The sequence below is a fragment of the Sciurus carolinensis genome, chromosome 8 (assembly GCF_902686445.1).
Source record: "Sciurus carolinensis chromosome 8, mSciCar1.2, whole genome shotgun sequence".
In the NCBI taxonomy this organism is placed as follows: domain Eukaryota; kingdom Metazoa; phylum Chordata; class Mammalia; order Rodentia; family Sciuridae; genus Sciurus; species Sciurus carolinensis.
In genome coordinates, this window is record NC_062220.1 from 19,559,182 (window position 1) to 19,578,586 (window position 19,405).

At 46.2% G+C, this 19,405-nt stretch overlaps 1 protein-coding gene and 1 pseudogene across 1 annotated transcript in view; one reads left to right on the forward strand and one right to left on the reverse strand.

Moving 5' to 3' along the window:
• Positions 1 to 1,427: 1,427 nt before the first annotated feature.
• LOC124991765 (alpha-1,3-mannosyl-glycoprotein 4-beta-N-acetylglucosaminyltransferase A-like) lies at positions 1,428 to 2,878 on the reverse strand (annotated as a pseudogene).
• Positions 2,879 to 3,647: 769 nt separating this feature from the next.
• The window catches only part of LOC124991265 (solute carrier family 23 member 1-like), a 46,607-nt gene continuing 30,849 nt past the window's right edge, over positions 3,648 to 19,405 (forward strand). The window contains exons 1-4 of the mRNA XM_047562096.1: positions 3,648 to 3,903; positions 8,485 to 8,570; positions 12,314 to 12,457; positions 14,990 to 15,147. Of these exons, the coding sequence (XP_047418052.1) occupies positions 3,648 to 3,903; positions 8,485 to 8,570; positions 12,314 to 12,457; positions 14,990 to 15,147 (644 nt within the window). The remainder of the gene's footprint in view (positions 3,904 to 8,484; positions 8,571 to 12,313; positions 12,458 to 14,989; positions 15,148 to 19,405) is intronic.

The following is a 19,405-nucleotide window of genomic DNA, read 5'->3' on the forward strand; positions in this document are numbered from 1 at the left end:
CCACCGCCCCTGGCTTCTTCTCAGGTCTTTTAGTCACAGCAGTGAAAAAGCTGACTAAAAAAACAGGGACTGGGAATTCTTGGTATTTCTCTGACTTTTCTACCCTGGAAGGTGTCTCCTTAGTCTTCTGTGTCATCATGGCAGTAATCATAGCTGAGTGTAGCTTACACTGCTGACATAATTTTGGGTTCTTCCTCAGAACAACAATGGCCAGAAAATAGGGAATCTCAGATCATTTTCCTTCCTTACAAAACAAACTAACCTGCAAGAGAGTATTAATATATACACTTCCCTCTGGTGGCCTAATTCTCCATCAGAAGCCATGGTCTGGTGACCATGACCTCTATGGAGGTCATACCTGACAGAAGAAGAAAATCAGGTGCTTTTTCCTAAATGTCTGTCAGTCGAACTTGTCCCAGTTTTTCAGTAGGCAGGTTAGTGGTGAACCTGCCACTACCTTTGAGGCTGAAGATCTCATATGGATAAGAGTAAACAAAACTCTGGTGCCTGCACCAGTACTGCCCTCTCATAGGGCTGTCTCTCTGGAGAGCTTCTCAAAGATTGGTGATCTTGCCCCTTTAACCCTCCCTGATTCACTGGATTTATTGTCCCCTGACTGCTAAGTTGTGCAGATCTTGGTCTCCACATGACAAAGATGCAGAGGAAGCCAGGCTTACTGGTCTCCCCTAGCCATTACTGGGCTTCAGATATGATGACTGATAATAAATGTCAGGTGACAGTGTGATGTATTCTTCTGCCCCATGTGTCTACAAAATTGAGCATAGTGAGTGTGAAATCTTTTGTTTTTTGCATTTGAAAAATGGCTTTGATTTGTAATGTCTGCATTTCCAAAGAAAAATATAGAAAGAACTTAAAAAAGCAAGGTAACTGGTTCTCAAAAAAAGTATCAATTCAAAAATTTACTGCAAAAGTATGTACTCCTTAAGGGTTTCTAATAAATTAACTCCATAACATTTTATGTATATTTATATATATATAATATATATATATAAATATATATTATATATATATATATAATCCCTGGTAATCCATAAAAGAGGGTCTATAATAGTAAAATAAAAAACTTCAAAAGTACCCCCTTCATAAAATGTATTTAACATTAGTTTTTCTCAAATTTAAGGAATGTAACAATATGTACAACTCGATGTATTAGTATAACACCAAAACAGTACAAGTCCCAATAACAGGCTGTCATAATTGTAAAATGTTTCCATCAAGTTAAAATTGGAGACCAGTATAGTTGAAATGAATACAATTATCCTTGGGAGATTGGCTTTCCAAGTGGAAACAGCAATCGTCTTATCTGCAATAGATTCACAAGAGGCACTGTTCAAGTTTAAAAAAAAAAAAAGATACATGCTTAGTTATCTTTCAGTTACTGGAAAACATGTTGGTTTCTTAGATGATCAATTAGTGATTTTTTAAATCTCCTTAAGAATGGCCCACACAGCAGAGTTCTCGATGACTGACAGGCGAAAGGCTGAGATGGGATTGAGGCTAGGATCCACCATTCCTTCTGCAACACCATTCTCAAACTTTCCTATCCTGAAATAGCCATCTTCTAATCATTTGTCTTTGGTTTCTCTGCTTATCTCCAAACCTTCTCTCTTAAAGGACAAAACTTCCACAGTTGTGTTGAGCAGAATATCTCCCGGATGCTCCTGGTTGCCGCTGTGGAAGAAATAACTTTCTATGTTGACTGGCTTATCAAATTTGAAGAGGATGTAGTCTCCAGGTATCGGGGTTATGGCCCAGAAGAAATCCTCCCTCATGTACATTTTCTCCAGTGTGTGTCCTTGGTAAACTTCAAGGAAGTAGACAACTCGGCAGGAGGGTTGACATGGATTTTAAGAAGTAATGGTTTCATGTAATCTTTATTTGTGAGTTCATGGATTTTTCCCAACAAGGTTGAATGCAGACCCACATGCTGGAAGAGGGAGGGTCGGAAGTGAATGCGCAGATTTGTCTTCTGCCTATCACAATGTTTTGCATCTTTTTCAGGGCTGCAGACTTTGACCCAGAGAATGTGGTCCAGAAGCCAATCGATGGGTTTCTCCTTATAGAACATAAATATGAATTCTAAGATCAGAGTGAGGTCTGGCACTTGAAACATTTTACCAATGAAGCCCAGCTGGGAAGATTCTAGAATCATCCATTCCTCAGAAGAAAGTTGAAGTGCAAAGTTTTTTATAGCATTAAAATAATTGTTTGACAGTAATGTCATCTTCAAGCTGAATGTAATATATGCCCTTCTCTTGAGCATACATCATTAGAAAACAGTAATCTAGGTTTTGCTTTGTTCTCCATTCTTTCTCCAGATTGGCCACAACACTGTGTACATAATATCTGTCTCTCCTATGAAGACTACTATAACACAGTCCATCTTCTCCTCAGGATACACATTATCAATAAGGAATGAAGAGTTTCTATGAGGTAAGATTTAACTTCTCTCTTCACTGTGGGAATCCCCATTACTATTGAAACTCCTGTTCTTCCACTGCTGATTTGCACAGCAGGCTGAAGGCTACCTTCATTTTGCAATAAATGAGGCAAATGATAATAAATAGTTGGCACGTGAAGGGATTTTTTGCTTGTTAACTACTTTAGTAGCTTTAGGGTATTACCTGAAAACTTATTCAATGCATCCTTGCTTCCATTTGTTTCAGCTCCTACACTTGGTACTGTTGGACAATACTATTCAATTCTGGGGAGCGCTGGGAGATTCTGTGCTCGGCTATTCTCGTTGATAAGCAATTAGTTTTTCTTTCCCATTTTGCCACGTAGTAGACCAAGATAAAGTGAGGAATGACATGATAAATGCTAATGCAGTGGCTACAGTTCCATTTCGGAGCCTCATCTCATTTCACCATCACACTGGTTCGTATGTTTGTGATGACAATCTAGACTGTTTTCTTTTTGGCCTAAAGTCAACTGAATCCAGTACTCCTGGCTCTAGGCCAATCAAAACAATCAATGCGGAGAGGTTCATTTCAGATGCTCAGGCAGAAGATGTCTAGCAAGAGTACCATTCAATTGCCACTTCGGATTGTCTTCGCGGTCTTCCTGGGCTCCTGTCTGAGGCTGTTTTCTCCATTCCTCAACCTGGAAGGGAAGCAGTGCCTGGGCTCCAGAGAAGCACGATCCTGAGAGCAATACCAGCCAGCGTGCGCGGGGTGCCACGCCAGCCATAAAAGCACGCCCCGAGATGTCACCTGGCACACCCAGTGGAGTCACCTAGGCCTACCGAGGGGGTTCCACCCGGCTTCCTCGGCCCGAAGAGGCTGAGGTCTGGGGGCTGGCGGGAGGTGCTCTTCCACACCGGACCATCAGGTCCTCACTTCACAGGCAAATTCGCCACGGCCGCCGCCAGTCCCCTCGGCGGCAAGAGCAGCCCCTACCTCGGCGCACCGCACACCTCGCCCCTGACCCATCTGCACGGTGGCGCCCACTCCGGCGGCAGAGAATCCCGCCCCTCCAGTAATTCTCCCTCCGCCTCCCTCCCCTCAGGAAACCCACACACTTTGCGCTACTTTCCCCGAAGTCCAGGAGCCCGGCGAGCGCGGGGAACGCACGGGGCGCCCGGCGGGTCACCGGGAGGGCGCGAGGCACCGCGCGATGCAGCGGCGATGCGAGGAGGGCGTCCCGGCCCGCGCTGCGCCCCCGAGGCCCAGGCGGCGCCCCCGGCCAGCCCCGCGCGCCACAGGCTAGAGCACCTCTGGCGCACCAGTTCCCGGCCAGGCCCCGGCATCCGCGGCTCGGTTACCAGCACGTGGATCTCGGGCAATGCGGACGCCGCCGAGGTCGGCCCCCGGCGTCGCTCCTCAACCCACGCCCTCCGCGCAGCAGCCCTGCACTCCCGCCGCCAGGCCGCCGCGCCCTCCAGTATGAAATCTTTTAAGCAAGGTCTGAGGAGACTCCGTAAGGCCAGGACCATCAAGGACACAGGATCATTTTAAAAGGGGGCTTTTCATCTACAATCTGGATCCCAGGGGTCTTGGAAGGACAAAGAAAAGAGAAACTCTGAGGAACTTCAGCCTCCCTCACGGAGAAATTTGAGGAAGAATTTAATTAACAGACTGTGAGCTGGTATCTCCAGTGGGCTTGGAGATACCCAGAGGGACAGAATTCAGCTCCCTTTAGGGGTGTGTGTGTTAGACTGTGTCTAGAGAAATGCAAATTAAAACCACTCTAAGATTCCAGCTCACCCCAATTAGAATGGCGATTATCAAGAATACAAGCAACAACAGGTGTTGGCGAGGATGTGGGGACAAAGGTACACTCTTACATTGCTGGTGGGGCTGCAAACTAGTGCAGCCACTCTGGAAAGCAGTGTGGAGATTCCTTAGAAAACTTGGAATGGAACCACCATTTGACCCAGCTATCCCACTCCTTGGCCTATACCCAAAGGACTTAAAATCAGCATACTACAGAGATACAGCCACATCAATGTTCACAGCTGCTCAATTCACAATAGCTAAGCTGTGGAACCAACCTAGATGCCCATCAATTGATGAATGGATAAAGAACCTGTGTATATATACACAATGGAATATTACTCAGACATTAAGAAGAATATTATTATGGCATTTGCAGATAAATGGATGGAACTGGAGAATATCATGCTAAATGAAATAAGTCAACCTCAAAAAACCAAAGGCGGAATGTTTTCCCTGATAAGTAAATGATGATATATAATGGGGGTGAGGGGTGGGAAGTAAGAGAAGAATGCAGGAACGTTAGAATATATAGAGGGAAACGAGAGGGAGGGGTGTATGGAAAATGGTGGAATGAGATAGACATCATTACCCTATGTACATGTATGGTTACACCAATGGTATGAATCTACATCGTGCCCAACCATAGACACTGAATGATGTATCCCATTTGTGTAAAATGAATCAAAATGCAGCCCCATTTGTGTATAATGAATCAAAAAAAAAAAAAAAAAGAATAAAGAGAATCAGATGCCATCCCTTCCCTTATAGACAAAGAAATTGAGGAGGCACATGGTGGCCACAGAAACAACAGGGCTGCCTTTGGCAAGTGTGCAACCCTTCAGTGTGAGAAGAGGGATCCCAAATCTGTCCCTACAAACCACTCTGAATGGAATATACCTCCTTCTGCAGATAGACCTCCAGCTGTGAGGGAGGCTCTTGGGAGGATCATGCATGGGGGAGGAGATGCAGGGGCTCCTATGGAGGTGCTGGCCTAGTGGACATTCCTCCACACTGTCATCAGTCAACCACCACAGGACACAAGGGGATGTTGGGAAACGGTCAGAAGAGGGGCCTTTGAGAGTCACAGAAGACTAGCCTTGGTCAGAATCAATCTCACAGTTGCTAGTTGCTTTTCAACTTCACCAAATCCTGGCATCGAAAGGCAGGCCAGGATCAGGGGCCACTGTCTACCTGCCCCAGGCACACCCCAAGCTGGGACAGAAAAGTAGGAAACAGCTTCATGGATCCCAACGTGCCTGGCCTGTAGGGCAGGTGATGAGGAACTGCAGAAACCCAGAAACCTGTCACCCAAGACTCGCTAATCGCTTTTAAGCAGCTGAAGGGTGCCCAATTTTCCTCCAAAAGACAGTGAAGGCAAAGAGTATCAGGTGCAAATCACTCACCTCAGTGAAGGACTGGGGATCCCAGAGGAGCCCCCAAGGTGTCACTGGCAGGAATCAGGATCAGGTTTGTTTTCCACAGAGTTGAAGAATGAACACTGTGAATGCCAAGGCAAGCAAGTGAGCAGGAATTTTATTCAAAAGAGAGGTGAAAGAAAGACTCAGAACTCCTAGGGCAGTGCACCTATCTGTCTATCTATCTATCTATTTATTTTGGTACCAGACATGGAATCTAGGAGCACTTAATTACTGAGCCACATCCCCAGCCCATTTTATTTTTTATTTGGAGACAAGTTCTTGCTAAGTTGCTGAGGCTGGCTTTGCACTTGCGAGCCTACTGCCTCAACCACCGGCATTACAGGCGGGCACCACCTTGCCTGGCCAACATTCCTTCTTTTAAAGGAAAATAAGGAGAAGTTGATGAGCTCCTTTTGATTAGTTCCTGGTATTTCAATTATGCTGCACTTGTGCAGGCGGGATTATGCAGTTTCTCTCCCTGAAATGGAGAGTGACACCTTTTGAGAAAGAGGGACTGTTTGATGACAAGCAGAGGCATCAAAAGTGGCCCCTCTCCTGCTTGCCCTCTTGTGGACCTTCACTGTCCCTTCCCTTCCCTTGAGGGTCTATCCTTTCCTGTCAGTGAGGCCTCTGCCTTGGTAGTTGCTGCCCTGACAAGAGGTAGTCACCCTCCCTTCCTTAGTCATTTCATTCAGGCGTATCCAGGCCAGCTTGGTTGGGCTGCCTTTGCAATGATTTCCATTCCAGCTCAACCAATTTTCAGCTTAGAAAACTCTTCAACCTCCCTGTTCAATACGGAGCCTCCTCCTCCCACTCCCGATCCCCCTTCCCCTGGAGCATGTTCTTCCAGGAGCTCTCTCCTGCCACACCCTGACAGGCTTGTGCTCTGATCTGACTCTTGGTGCCATGGGAATCATTAACTTCTGTGTCACACTTACCAACTTCTGAAAGCTTTGCCGCTGTTGGACGCACCTTGGTGCCCCGAGGGAGGAGGCTGGAGGGGATGTCTGTGACAGATCAGCCTGCAGGTAGGACCCGCAGGCCCCTCCCTCCCAGGGCCCCGCCTCTGCCCTGAGTCAGGCTTTGGGAGGTTAATCCCTCTCTCTGGCAGCGGTGTCGCCTCTTGGTAGGTGTTCTCTGTCCTGCTTCCCCAGGGAAGCTGGAAGGAGAGGACCCACCTTGCCATGAGCTCTGGGCTCAGCCGCGGAGGGCACGCTGGCAGCTTGGTGAGTGCTGGTGGAGAGGGAGGGAAGGGTGGAGCAGGAAGGAGCTGGGTGAGGTCCCGTGGAGGTCCTTGTGAGCAGCTGACCCCTCCGGTCAGGGAAAGATTATCAGTCAGGGTGGTGGCTCCCTCCCTGCCTCCAAGTTGAGCTCCCTCAGGGCGGGTAACCTCAGGTGACCGTCACAGCAGCCAGAACCTTCCTGAGCACTCCTCCGCACGGGAAGAGGTGGAAGGTGGTTTTCCTGACACTGCTGGCTCCATGCTGTTGGCTTTTCCTTTGCCTCCAGGTGGCCTTTGTTGAGGCTGTTTGTTTGTTGTCCAGGGTGCTCAGCCCTAGACTTTCTTTGCAGGAGGCTTTTGTGATTCCAAGGAATGAGAGTGAGGGCCAGAGAGATGGAGGGAAGAAACTCCCACTAGGTAGCCAGCCTGAGGCACTGTCTGCGCTACTCTTCCTTACAAGGCAGTGGGGCAGGCCTTCTCCTGTTAGAAGGGTGAGGAACCCGAGGCTCAGAGAACCCCGTCCCTGTCCCATCCTCAGCCTCTCCAGCTAGTCCCTGAGCCCTGGCCCCAGCCCCTCTCCAATCTATGGTGGCCACCCAAAAATAACAGGGCGACCTGAGTGGAGACTCTGTGTTCTCGCCACCACACACGGCAGGACTAAAGGCCTCTCCCTGCCAGGCCAGGGCTGCGGCCCTAAGCAGCAAGAGCCAAGGGATCTGGGGACAGTGACCACTGGGGAACCTGGGCTGTGCTCACAGATACAGGGGCCCACTTGCCGGCCCTGCCCACTGCGGGTCAGCTTTCTGCCAAGGGTGCCTGAGAGCACGCGGAAACCTGTGCGGTCGCGGGGACGCACGCAAGAGATTTGATTATGTGTCTGCCCACGGGGGGGGGGGGAGAGGGAGGAGGAGGAGAGAGAGAGAGAGAGAGAGAGAAGGAGGAGGAGGAGAGAGAGAGAGAGAGAGAGAGAGAGAGAGAGAGAGAGAGAGAGAGGAAGAAGAAGAAAGGAGGAGGAGGACAACGACGACAAGGGGGAAGAGAAGGAGGAGGAGGGGGAGAAGGAGGAGAGAGAGAAAAGGAGGAGGAGAGAGAGAGAGAGAGGAGGAGGAGGAGAGAGAGAGAAAAAGAGTGAGCTCTGTAAGAGGAGAGAGAGAATGGCGGGGGAGCTCTTCTTAAGTAGTGGGATTTCCCGGGCTAATCACAACGGACCAATGACTGACTAGGGAGTTGGCGGGCTCACCGTCTGGACCAATGGCTGCCGAGAATGCTCGCAGGCTGACAAGCGGACCAATGGCTGGCCGGGATGTTCGCAGACTGATAATCTGCGTTGTAAACTCGTGTGTGCGGAGTGGGCAGAATACTGGGGGCAGCAAAAGAGCAGCTCCATGCCAGTAGTGCCCACTACTATCTTCTGAGAAAGCTAGGGGTACTAGAGGAAAGCTCCTCAGCTGGCCTCGCCACAGAATTCTGTCATATTTCAGAGGAAAAAGAAAATTCAGATTCCATCACTCCATTTCCTGAAGCTCGCGGTGTTTCCTAGATCTTGGGCTTCCATGAGGCAACATGGAGAACAGGGGTTGTGGGCAGCTGTGCATCTCCTTTTCAGTGGGGTTGGAGCAGGAGCACCAGGTGAGCAAGGACACTGAGGCAGGATTGTTGAGGCACAGTTGGACCAACCTGGACATTGCATTGGTGAGTGTCAGGTGATTGGCAGTGTTAGGAAGCAACTCCAGGTCAGGTGGGGTCTGGACACTGGGAGGAATGGATGGCTGTGTCAGTACACGTGGGGTCAGAGAGGCAAGGGGCCCACCCCACTGGGGGGACACTGCTGCTCCTGCTGCAGCAGGGCCTCCTCTTGGTTTGCTCTTCACTCCTGGGAAGCTAAGGACCATCCCTGTACACACAGGGCCACAGCCCTGGGCAACTGCCCTCCACACCTGAAGAGGCAGTTGCTTACTATGGTCACATCTTGTAACTTCACTGAGCCTCAGTCCCCTCATCTGCCAGTGGGACAATAAGATGGTTGTGAGACTCAGGAGGGGAAGCATTGGAAGGTCTTTGTAGCCTGTAACATGCTATGAAATGCCAAGACTCAGGAGACATCTCGTTGGATCAAATCTTCCAGTGCAATTACAGTCCGCAGAATAGAGAGTCGTACTGTCAACATGAAGAGCTTGTTGGTGCTCATCCTGTCATACCGTTGCTCCTTTTTGGGGTGTGCTTCACGAAAAATCCACTTTCCCTCCAGGAAGGGGCTCATTGGCTTTCTGCTGCTGCTGTGTAGGTCACACACACACAGTTGTTCCCAGCAACGGAGTCCCCCATGTTCTCAAATGCCCTCAGAAGGGGCAACTCCCACCCCATTGGATAAGTCCTTCTCTGCTCTGGGGTGTCCCCTGTTTCTATGGATGTCTACCACACTAAGGGTTCATTTCTGACACTCAGACTCTTAGCCTACTGTGTCCCTGCTGGTTTTGTTTCTATGCCAGACATCTTTGCATGGATGACTCAAGGAAGTTTGCAACAAAAGTTGTATTTATAAAGAGTAGGTGAAGATAACAGAAATAGACACCAAGTGCCACAAAAGGAGAGAAAACCAATTGTGTTTGGAGAAAGGGGTGCCTCATTGAGGTCAAGGTATCATTCTGGGACTCTGTGCTTTGCCCCAGTGCTAGCCGATGGCTTCATGGAAGAGACACGTGCTTTTCCTAAGGGAGGAACCAGGTGTCCTCAGGGAAGACAAAGCTTTTCCCAGCTCCAAGTTTTAAACTTTTTCAATTAGGGCTTCATGGAGGATCAATTTCCCAAACAGTTGTTTTAAAGCCAATGCGAATGTGACTTCCATAACTTCAGACGGCCCATATTGATATGAAGACAGGATTGGAGTATTCAGAGAGTGACGGTCTTTGATGTTGGTCTCCACTCTTGCTTTCCTGGGAATAAAAGAACAGGTTAGAACGAGTCTTCCCTGTCAAGTTTCTTTCCTCTGTTTCCTGGCCCCATTCTGGGAATTTTGTGAGATCTTGGGAGAGGATGAGGTGAGCTCCCTGGGAGGACACACAGCTGTAGGAGCCGCAGCTGAGCCTTCATGGGCTCACAAGATGTGGCAGCACGCTGCACAAGCTCACACCTGTGAGTACCCTTAAGACAATCCCAGATTCTAGGTGGGGAGACAGGCTGGGAGATGTGAAGTCATGTGCTGAGAGTCATTGAGCTGGGAAGTGACAGAATCACATCTGCCCAAGTTCTTTTCTCTTTTGCATGCACATCTCTCAATCACCTTCCCAGAATCAGTCTGTCTTCAGTCTGTCTCACACATATTCTTTCTCCTCCTCCTCCTTCTCTGTTCTGTTTTTCTCTGCTGCCCCTCACAGATTCCCCATTCATTCACTAACCCCTCATGAGAAGTGCCCAGAAGCCCAGCACTCCCTCCAGAAGATTCCTCTTTATATTTAGCTCAGCATTGACCTGATTTGGAAAAATAAATTTTCTTCATGTGCAATCCAAGTACCAAGCAGCATCCATACAGCCTTCTGAGACAATTACTACATAAGTGGAGAGTATGGATACCCTCCATACTTAAGTGGAGGGAGGTGTGGATATGCTGGATGAAGGGATGATTTACTTCCCAGGAGGGTGAAGCTAGACAGTGCAAGATTTCATCACACTATTTGAAACAGCATGCAGTTTAAAACTTGTGAATATTTTGTTTTATTTCTGAAATTTTTCATTTAATATTTTCCCATTATTGTTTACCTCAAGTAACTGGAACTTTGGACAGTGAGTCCCTGGGTAAGGAGGAGGGCTCTATATAATGTTCCCTAGGGACAGTGCTGACCTGGAGATGGTGGGGACAAACACCCTTCTTTTGATCTAGAAGTTTTCTGGATTTCTGTCACATCTAAACAAATGGTGAACTCACCCATCTTCTTCCACTTTTCTGCAGAGCAGAACCACAAATCCACTAGGTAGTTTAGGAACCGTTACCAAGGTCTTAGGACTTGTAGGGGCCCATGACAAAGTTTTCATTTCTTTTAAAATTGGTTGGAAGAAATACACTTAAGGTCATAGAAAATGTTTTATTGTGATAATATATTTCTCTTAATACCTATGTAGTCCCAAAATATAATTTCAATATTTTTCTAAGGAGGGAGGACCCCATACAGCCAATGTGAAGTTCACAGTACTTAGGCATAGAGGAGGGTATCAGAGTGGATGACTTCAACGTTGTTCCAGGACTGTCTTCATGAGATGCCCATACATGTGCAGACCCGGCACTTGTGGTCTGGCCAGGGCCTGAGGTTCCCTTGAGGGCACTTCACATAGAATGGCCTGATCTTCATGCAGTGGCCTTGCCACCTTCTGGTCACACCACAGACAATGATTTTATGTTATTGCAACTTGTGGTCAGATGCTCAAATGTGAACCTCAGCCCATGTTCAAAGCCCTTCTATTTTAAGAGGTTCATATAAATACCACAGCTAATATTATTGAGTAGGTACACTGTGGATTATGTGGTTCTTACTGCAATTTGATTTACTCAGGTGTGGTGGTACATGCCTTTAATCCCAGCCACTGAGAACACTGAGGCATTAGGATGTCAAGTTTGAAACCCTGTCTCAAAATAAAAAATCAAAATGGCTGGGATTGGAGATCCGTGGTAGAGTGCTCTTGGATTCAATCCCCAGTACTGCAAAAAGAAATCAACTTTCTCAACCATCTGCAAGGATGGTGTTACTTCTTTATATAGATAAAATAACTGAGACTTGGAAATCTTACTAGTTGCCCAAGGCTAGTAAGTTCTCCAGTCAGAGTCGGAGATAGGGTCTATAATTCAGAGTTAATGTTGGTAAAACTGGTAGGAGTGCAAGTTGGCTGTAGACTCTAGATCCTTCTATGTGAACTGCACTCATTTACAGTGGTGTGTCACATTCAGTGAGTCAGTCTACACTGAGCACAGGGACTGCATTCTCTAGAGGCTGGGGTCTCGAAGGCAGGTAAGGCAATTTCAGTAAGTTCTTCCTGAAATTCACAACCAGGGAAAAACAAAGATGGAAACCATTCATTATGACAAATGTGCTTGGAACCGGGCTTTGGCAATGGGAGCACGTGCAAAGTGCCACGAGGGGAACCTACCATCTTCTCACCTTGAGGTTGCCCTCTCTCATCCACCACAGAGCTGCCCATCTGCCACGGCTTCGGGTAAGGCCTGCTTTCCCCTTCTATGGCTCCAGACTTGACACACAGGCCCAGATGCAGATGCACAACATAGGAAATCTCACTGTGTGGAGTCTGATCTCACATCCCCAGTGATTAACATCATCCCTGCCCCACTGCCTCTGGCCTCAGGAAGGCTCTCCTACCGTCCAGTGGGAGTCAGGAATTGTCCTTGATTCCTCTTGAAATGCTAACACATGTCCTTCTCTTATTCCCAGCAGAGGGATGATACATTGCTCAGATCCCACACTGTCAGCCAAGATGGAAGGAAGGATGGACAACCTGTGAGTCCCAGTAGCTCCATGGCCTATGGTGTCTTAGATATCCCACCATGGTATCTCTGCATCTTCTTGGGGATCGAGGTAATGCCACCCAGCAAGCACTGGGTTCCAAGAGGCTCTGCCTCCAAAGTCACCTCAACACAGCCCCAGATCAAACTGGTCAACACTGTTGACTTCAGCTAGCATCATGTCTTCCATGGTTGACCTTCAGGGGACCTCAAACCCCTTTAGTCTCCCACTCTCTGGACATTTGGGGAAAGGGATATATTATTAGAAAAGAATTCTTCCTCATGCTGAGCTGACTCACATCAAGGCATTCACCATTCCATTGTTCTCTTGAGTGGGGTCACTGGCGTGGTTAAGTCTACATCATTTGGATGAGACCAGAGAGGTGCTAGGCTCAGTACACTCCTTAGTGCTGGCCCTGCCAGCTGTACCTGCTCTTAGTGATTTAGCCTCCATCAAATGCCTTGTGTTCTCTGAGATCCAGAGCTTTATTTGGGGCCTGTGGCTGGAGCTCAGTGGCAGAGCACCTGCCTAGTATATGGATAAGTGGTGAGTTCAGTTCTCAGCACTGCAAGGGGAGAAAAAGATATTTATTTGCTAACAAGAGGGGTTTGACCCTGATGATTTTGGTTGTCATGACATGAGATAGAAAATGAAACATTGGTGGGTATTTGACTTAGACAATCTTGTGTCCTATATTGACCTGACTGGTGGCAGGTCAAAGAAGCATTTATAAGAGGCTATGAAGGGTGGGACTTGTCATGTCATGCATCTCAAAGGGACACAGGAGCAATGACAAGGATTGTCAAAGGTCATGTATATGCATATTGGCATTTCTTCTCTGGATCCCCCACTCCTTTTCCTTTAGGGGCATTTCACTCCTCACTGACTATACTTTGTTGAAGCTGGCAAGTTTAACCAAGAAAGGAAGAGGGTGGGCAACTTTCTTTTAGTGGGAGTTCAAAGTCTCCTCTGCCTCTAACACACATCTCATCCCTTCTTCTTCTGCTGAAGAACAGTGCTGATCATACTGGTTGGATTATTCCAGAACATTCACTGAGGGGATTAACCTCGTGCATAATCCACTGGTCCCGTGGGACATTGCTGGACATGTGACAGGAGCTGGAGCTGCCCCTCTAAAGGAAACCTGGCTTTGGATTTCACTTCCACTTTCCTTCCTCTGTTATTTCTATCCATAGGCTGGAGAGACATGGGGATACCTCTCCCCAGGTGCACTGGCCCAGGGTTCTTCCAGGCACCAAGGCCTGTTCCACCTTAGGCAGTGGACACCATGGTGTCTCAAGGGGTTAATTCTCTGTCTTGTTGGAGTCGTACGTTCTGTGACTCCACTTTCCTGGAGGGTAAATGGGTCGTGGAAAAGCAGGCCCATGCAATGTATAGAATGATTTTAGTTTTTAATGTTCTTAAGGAAACCTAACTTTCTCTCTGGTCTAATTTAGCTCGTATTGAGGTTTTAGATCAAACCCCAACAAAATTAGAACAGAATAACATGCTTACTTTGCCTCCTTTGTGTGTAGGTCTGGCTGTTTTGTGGAGGGGAGGGGTGCTTGGGACAAGGCAGGGTCAGGTGTTCTGGGTCTGTGTCTTCATTCCACCTAAGGACATCTTCAGGGGACTCTTCAAGGCACTGTCCCTCACAGCGAGCTTTTCATTTCCCTCCTTTCTTCCTCTCTTCCTTCTTGTGTATGTCTTGATTGGCCCAGCAGCTCACTTTTATAACTAAGACAAACCAAGCCTGCCTACCCTTTCTTCACTTACGCCCTATTCTTATAGGATGAGGTAGAGAACCCACTCTACTGGGTGAACCTGCAATGGTACGTTTGCTGCATACCGAGGGAGTCTATCAGTACCAGGAACATGAAGCTCTGTGCAGTGCCAGCACTCATGGTCTAGCTTAGCAGAGCCCAGGGAGGATTAGAGCAAGGGAAAGAAGCAGGTGGCTTCATGTGTCTTTGTTCTCAGAATGTTTGGCTCAGTGGTCAGTTCTTTGCTTGGCCCCCTTATCTACCTTCCTCCTATCCATCTAGCTATGTGTCTGTGTACATACCCTCTCTCTCTCTTTCTCTTTCTCTGTTTTCTATCTATTTATCTCCTATCACTCATCTCATCTAATTTAGCCTTTGCATAATTGAGGCTGTCTGCTATGAATTCTGCCCTGTCCTGCTCTGGGTTCAGCTCTGTCCTGTCAGGGAGGCCTCAAACAGCTGTTGGCCAGTGGCTCCAAGTGAACCCTCAGGCCTTTGTCCATAACTACTCTCACCGTTGCCTCATGGGGTGAGGAGACCCTTGCTGTGTTCTCATTCTTAGGCCCTAGTTTGGTTCCTGTTATGCCCTCCTGTGCTTGTGTTTCTGCCTCAGTTTCTTTCCTAGATACCAGTCCCCAGTGCCTGAGCCCTGTGCTCAGGCCCTCCCTCTGGCTGGGTCCCTGCTTCCTCCACCTAACTTGGATATTTGCCCCTCACTGATGGCCAGACCCCCACCATGCTCTTGTTCCTGCCCCGGGAAGTACATCCTTGTTTAGGCTTGGCCTGTACCCTGACTGGGTGTAGCCACAGCATTCACCCACTCATCTGTCTCTGCCCACAGCACTTCATCACGGCCCTGGGAGGACTGGTAGCGGTGCCGCTCATCCTGGCCAAGGATCTGTGCCTGCAGCATGACCCCCTGACCCAGAGCTACCTCATCAGCACCATTTTCTTCGTCTCTGGCATCTGCACTCTCCTGCAAGTGCTTTTTGGGGTCAGGTAGGTAAAACCACTCTGGATTCTGACTTACCAGCCAAGTATCAGCACAGTCTGCCTGGCCGCAGTTGGGGAGACGGTTTGGAAGCTGGAGTGGTGTAACAGAGGGGTGCTCCATCCATTTCTTTCTCTCTCTCTCTCTCTCTCCAGCTCCAAGACTGATGATCTGTATTAGCCAGGGTGTTTGATGGAAAGTAACACAAATCCAGATTAGCTTAGGGGAAAATGTGTTCTTTATGAACTTAAAAGATCAAACCTAGAACAAGGCAGGGGTGCATCTATGCCTCCAGAACATGAAGAACCAGGAACTCAAATGCCATTGAGCTCTGACGCTCGCTCACTCTGTCTCTGTCTCTGTCTCTGCTCAGGCCTTGTTTGTAAGCCCCTTGGCAGGAGTATCAATAGGGATGCAACAATTCCATGTGTAAGTGTTAGAAAGTTGTACCCCAAGCTGACAAGCTCTGCAATACAGCATGTCCCAATCTTCCCACCTGGAAGGCTGGGTTTGGATTTCGATTCCTCTGACTCCTTCAGTTTTCCTTTGCAGTCTGGCAGTCTTGGGATAACAGCTTCCAGCCTGTTCGCTCCCCCTTCTCTTCCCACTTCATGTTCTGTTCCAAATCACAAAAGGTCTCACATGCATGAGCGAGGACACCCCAGCCTGCACATCCAAGCCTCCCACAGCCACAGACCCCCCCACACTGCTGGCCCTTTGCCGTCCTTCATGCCTGTGGGGGCTCCAGTCCCTCAGCGTCTGCCTTAGCAAGTCAGGCCTGGAAAAGGGTCCAAGCAGGCCCAGGAAGGAGCACAGGGACACTCAGGCAGAAGTTGGGAGACTCACAGGAGAGGGCCCTGTGCCCTTGGTCCTGAAACTTTCTCCCTGAAGGAGCCAGGCTTCATCCTCCAAAGCTTAGAGCTAAGTGCGGGCTGCTCTCTGCTCCTGGTGGGAGGGCAGGACTCTGACAGTGTCTGAGCTTTGTTCTCTCAGATAGGTTTTCCCCTGACTTTTTTTTATTTTTGGTACTTTATAGTTTTACATATTTATGGGATTTGTTGTTACATATCCCTACATACACGAGATAAAACAATGTAATTTGGTCAGTGTCACCCCCAGTACTTCCTCCTCCCTCCCTCTTAGTTCCTCTCCTCTACTGACCTCCCTTGGATTTTCATGAGATTCTCCCCAACAATTTTATTTTCCTTTTTCCTTTCTAGTTTCTGCATATGAGAGAAAACATATGACTCATGACCTCCTGAGTTTGACTTATTTTGCTTAATATAATGGTCTCTAGTTCCATCCATTTTCCTGCAAATATATGAGTTTATATATATGTGCATATATATATATTTTTTTTCTTTATCTATTCATTCACTGATGGACACCATAGTTTGGCTATTGTGAATTGTGTGCTATAAACATGAATATGCATGCATCACCAGAGTAAATTGACTTTAATTCTGAGAAGCGGTCTAGCTGGGTCATATGGTGGTCCCATGCCTAGTCTTGAGGAACCTCCATGCTGATTCCTATAATAGATGAACTAATTTACAGTCCCACCAACAGTGTAAAAATGTTCTTTTTCCTCCACATCCTCTCCAGCATTTATTATTATTTGTATTCTTGATGACCTCCATTCTTACTGGAGTAGGATGAAATAGTGTAGTTTTGATTTGTATTTCCCCAATTGGTAATGATGTTAAACAGTTTTCCATGTATTTGTTTTTGCCATTTGTATTTTTTCTTTTGAGAAATGTCTAATTCATTTCCCCATTTATTAATTGGGTTATTTGATCTTTGGTGTAAAGTTTTTTTTTTTTTTCTGAGTTCTTTATATATTCTAGACTTTAGTCCTCTGTTAGAAGAGTAGCTAGGAGGGATTTTTCTCTCATTCTGTAGATTCTCTCTTCACATTCCTAATTGTTTCCTATGGTGTGATGAAGCTTTTTAATTTGAAGTCATCCCATTTATTAATTCTTGGCATTATCTTCTTAACTTTATGGGTCCTATTGAGAAAGTTAACTGTGCCTGCATGCTACAGTGCCAACCCTATGTTTTCTTCTAGGATTTGTATAGTTTCTGATCTAATTGCAAGGACTTTGATCCATTTCAGGGTGATTTTTATGCAGGGGGGCAAGATAAGAGACTAGTGTCATTATTCTACATATAGATAACCAGTTTTCCCAGTGCCATTTGTTCAAAAGGCTGTCTTTTCTCCAGTGTATGTTTTTGGCACCCTTGTCAAGGATCAGATGACTATAGATATATGGGTTTGTGTCTGTGTCTTCTATTCTGTATCACTGGTCTATATGTCTGTTTTTCTGCCAGTAGCATGCAGTTTTTGTTACTGTAGCTCTGTAGTATAATTTGAATCAGGTAGTGTATTGCCTCTACCATTCATTGCTTTCTTGGCTTAAAATTGCTTTGGCTATTCTGGATCTTCTATTCTTCCAAGTGAATTTAGGGCTGTTTTTTCTAGTTCTGTGAAGAATGTGATTGGTATTTTGGTGGGGATTGCATGGAATCGTATATTGCTTTTGGCAGTATGGCCATTTGCATAATATTAATTCTGCCTATCCATGAATATGGAAGGTCTTTCCATATTTTCAGGTCTTCTTTAATTTCTTTCTTCAATATTCTATCGTTTTCATTAGAGATCTTTCACCTCCTTGGTTAGATTTATTCCTAGGTATTTCATTTTATTTTTTTGAGGCTATTGTGAATGTAATTGTTTTCCTGATTTCTTTCTCAGCTGATTCATTGTTGGTATATAGGAAAGCTATTGATTTTTGTATGTTGATTTTGTAACCTGCTACTTTGCCAACTTTATTAGCTCTAGCATTTTTGGTGAAGTTTTTTGGATCTTCTAGGTATAGGATCATATCATCTGCAAACAGTGATAATTTGACTTCTTCATTTCCTATTTTTATCCTTTTTATTTCCTTCTCTTGCTTAATTGCACTAGCTAGAATTTCCAGCACTACATTAAATAGGAGTGGTGAGGGTAGACAACCTTGTCTTGTCCCAGATTTTAAAGGAAATGCTTTCAGTTTTTCCCCATGTACTGTGAGGTTTGCTCCTGGTTTTTTACATATAGCCTTTATGATGTTGACGTAGTTTCCTTCTATTCCTAGTTTCTTCAGTGTTTTTATCATTAATGGGTGCCAAATTTCGTTGAAGTCCTATTCAGATGACTAAGTGATTTTTTACCTTAATTCTGTATATGTGATGATGAATGACATTTACTGACTGGCATAAATGAAACCATCCTTGCATCTCTGGAATAAAACCAACTTGGTTTTGGTGTGCAATCTTCTCAATATGTTGTTGAACATGATTTGTTAATATTTCAGTAAGTATTTGTGCATCTAAGTTCATCAGAGATATTAGACTGGAGTTTTTAAATGTAGTTTTCTAGATGCGTCCTTATAAGCTTTTGGTATGCGTGTAATCCTGACTTAATAGAATGAATTTGGTAGTGTTTCATCCCTTTCTAGTTCATGGAACAATTTGAGGAGTTTGGGCATTATATCTTTTTTAAAGATTTGGTCTACCAGCTGAGAATCCATCTGGTCTTGGGCTTTTCTTTGTTGAACAGCTTTTTATTACCAATTCTATCTCATTACTAGTTATTGGTATGTTTAGGTTTTCTATGTTCTCTTGACTCAGTTTTGGCAGATTATGTTTGTATAGAAATATATTCATTCTTCTAGGTTTTCCAATTTATTTGAGTCTAAGTTTTCAAAATAGTTCCTAATGATTGGCTGAATTTCTGAGATGTCTATGGTGATTTTTCCTTTTTCTTTTCTTTTTTGTGGTGCTGGGGATCGAACTCAGGGCCTTGTGCTTGTGAGGCAAGCACTCTACCAGCTGAGCTATCTCCCCAGCCCTGATTTTTCCTTTTTCATCTCTAAACTTAATAATTTGGGTTTCTCTCTTTTTATTTTGATTAGTATGACTAAGGCCTTATCAATCTTATTTATCTTTTCAAAGAAGCCAGACTCCATTCTCCAAAGCTTAGGGCTAAGTATACACTGCTCTCCTCTCGTGGTTTGAGGACAGAACTCTGATAGTGTCTGAGCTTCATTTCTCAGAAGGTTCTTGCTGTGTGTATTAATCAGGGTTCTCCAGAGAAGCAGAAGGAGCAGGATTTGTATGGCCATATGTAAGATGAGATTAGTTATAGAAATTGGTCCCTGTAGTAATGGAATTCAAGAACTCCCATGATCTACCATGTGCATGCTGGGGAATCAGGAAATGTGG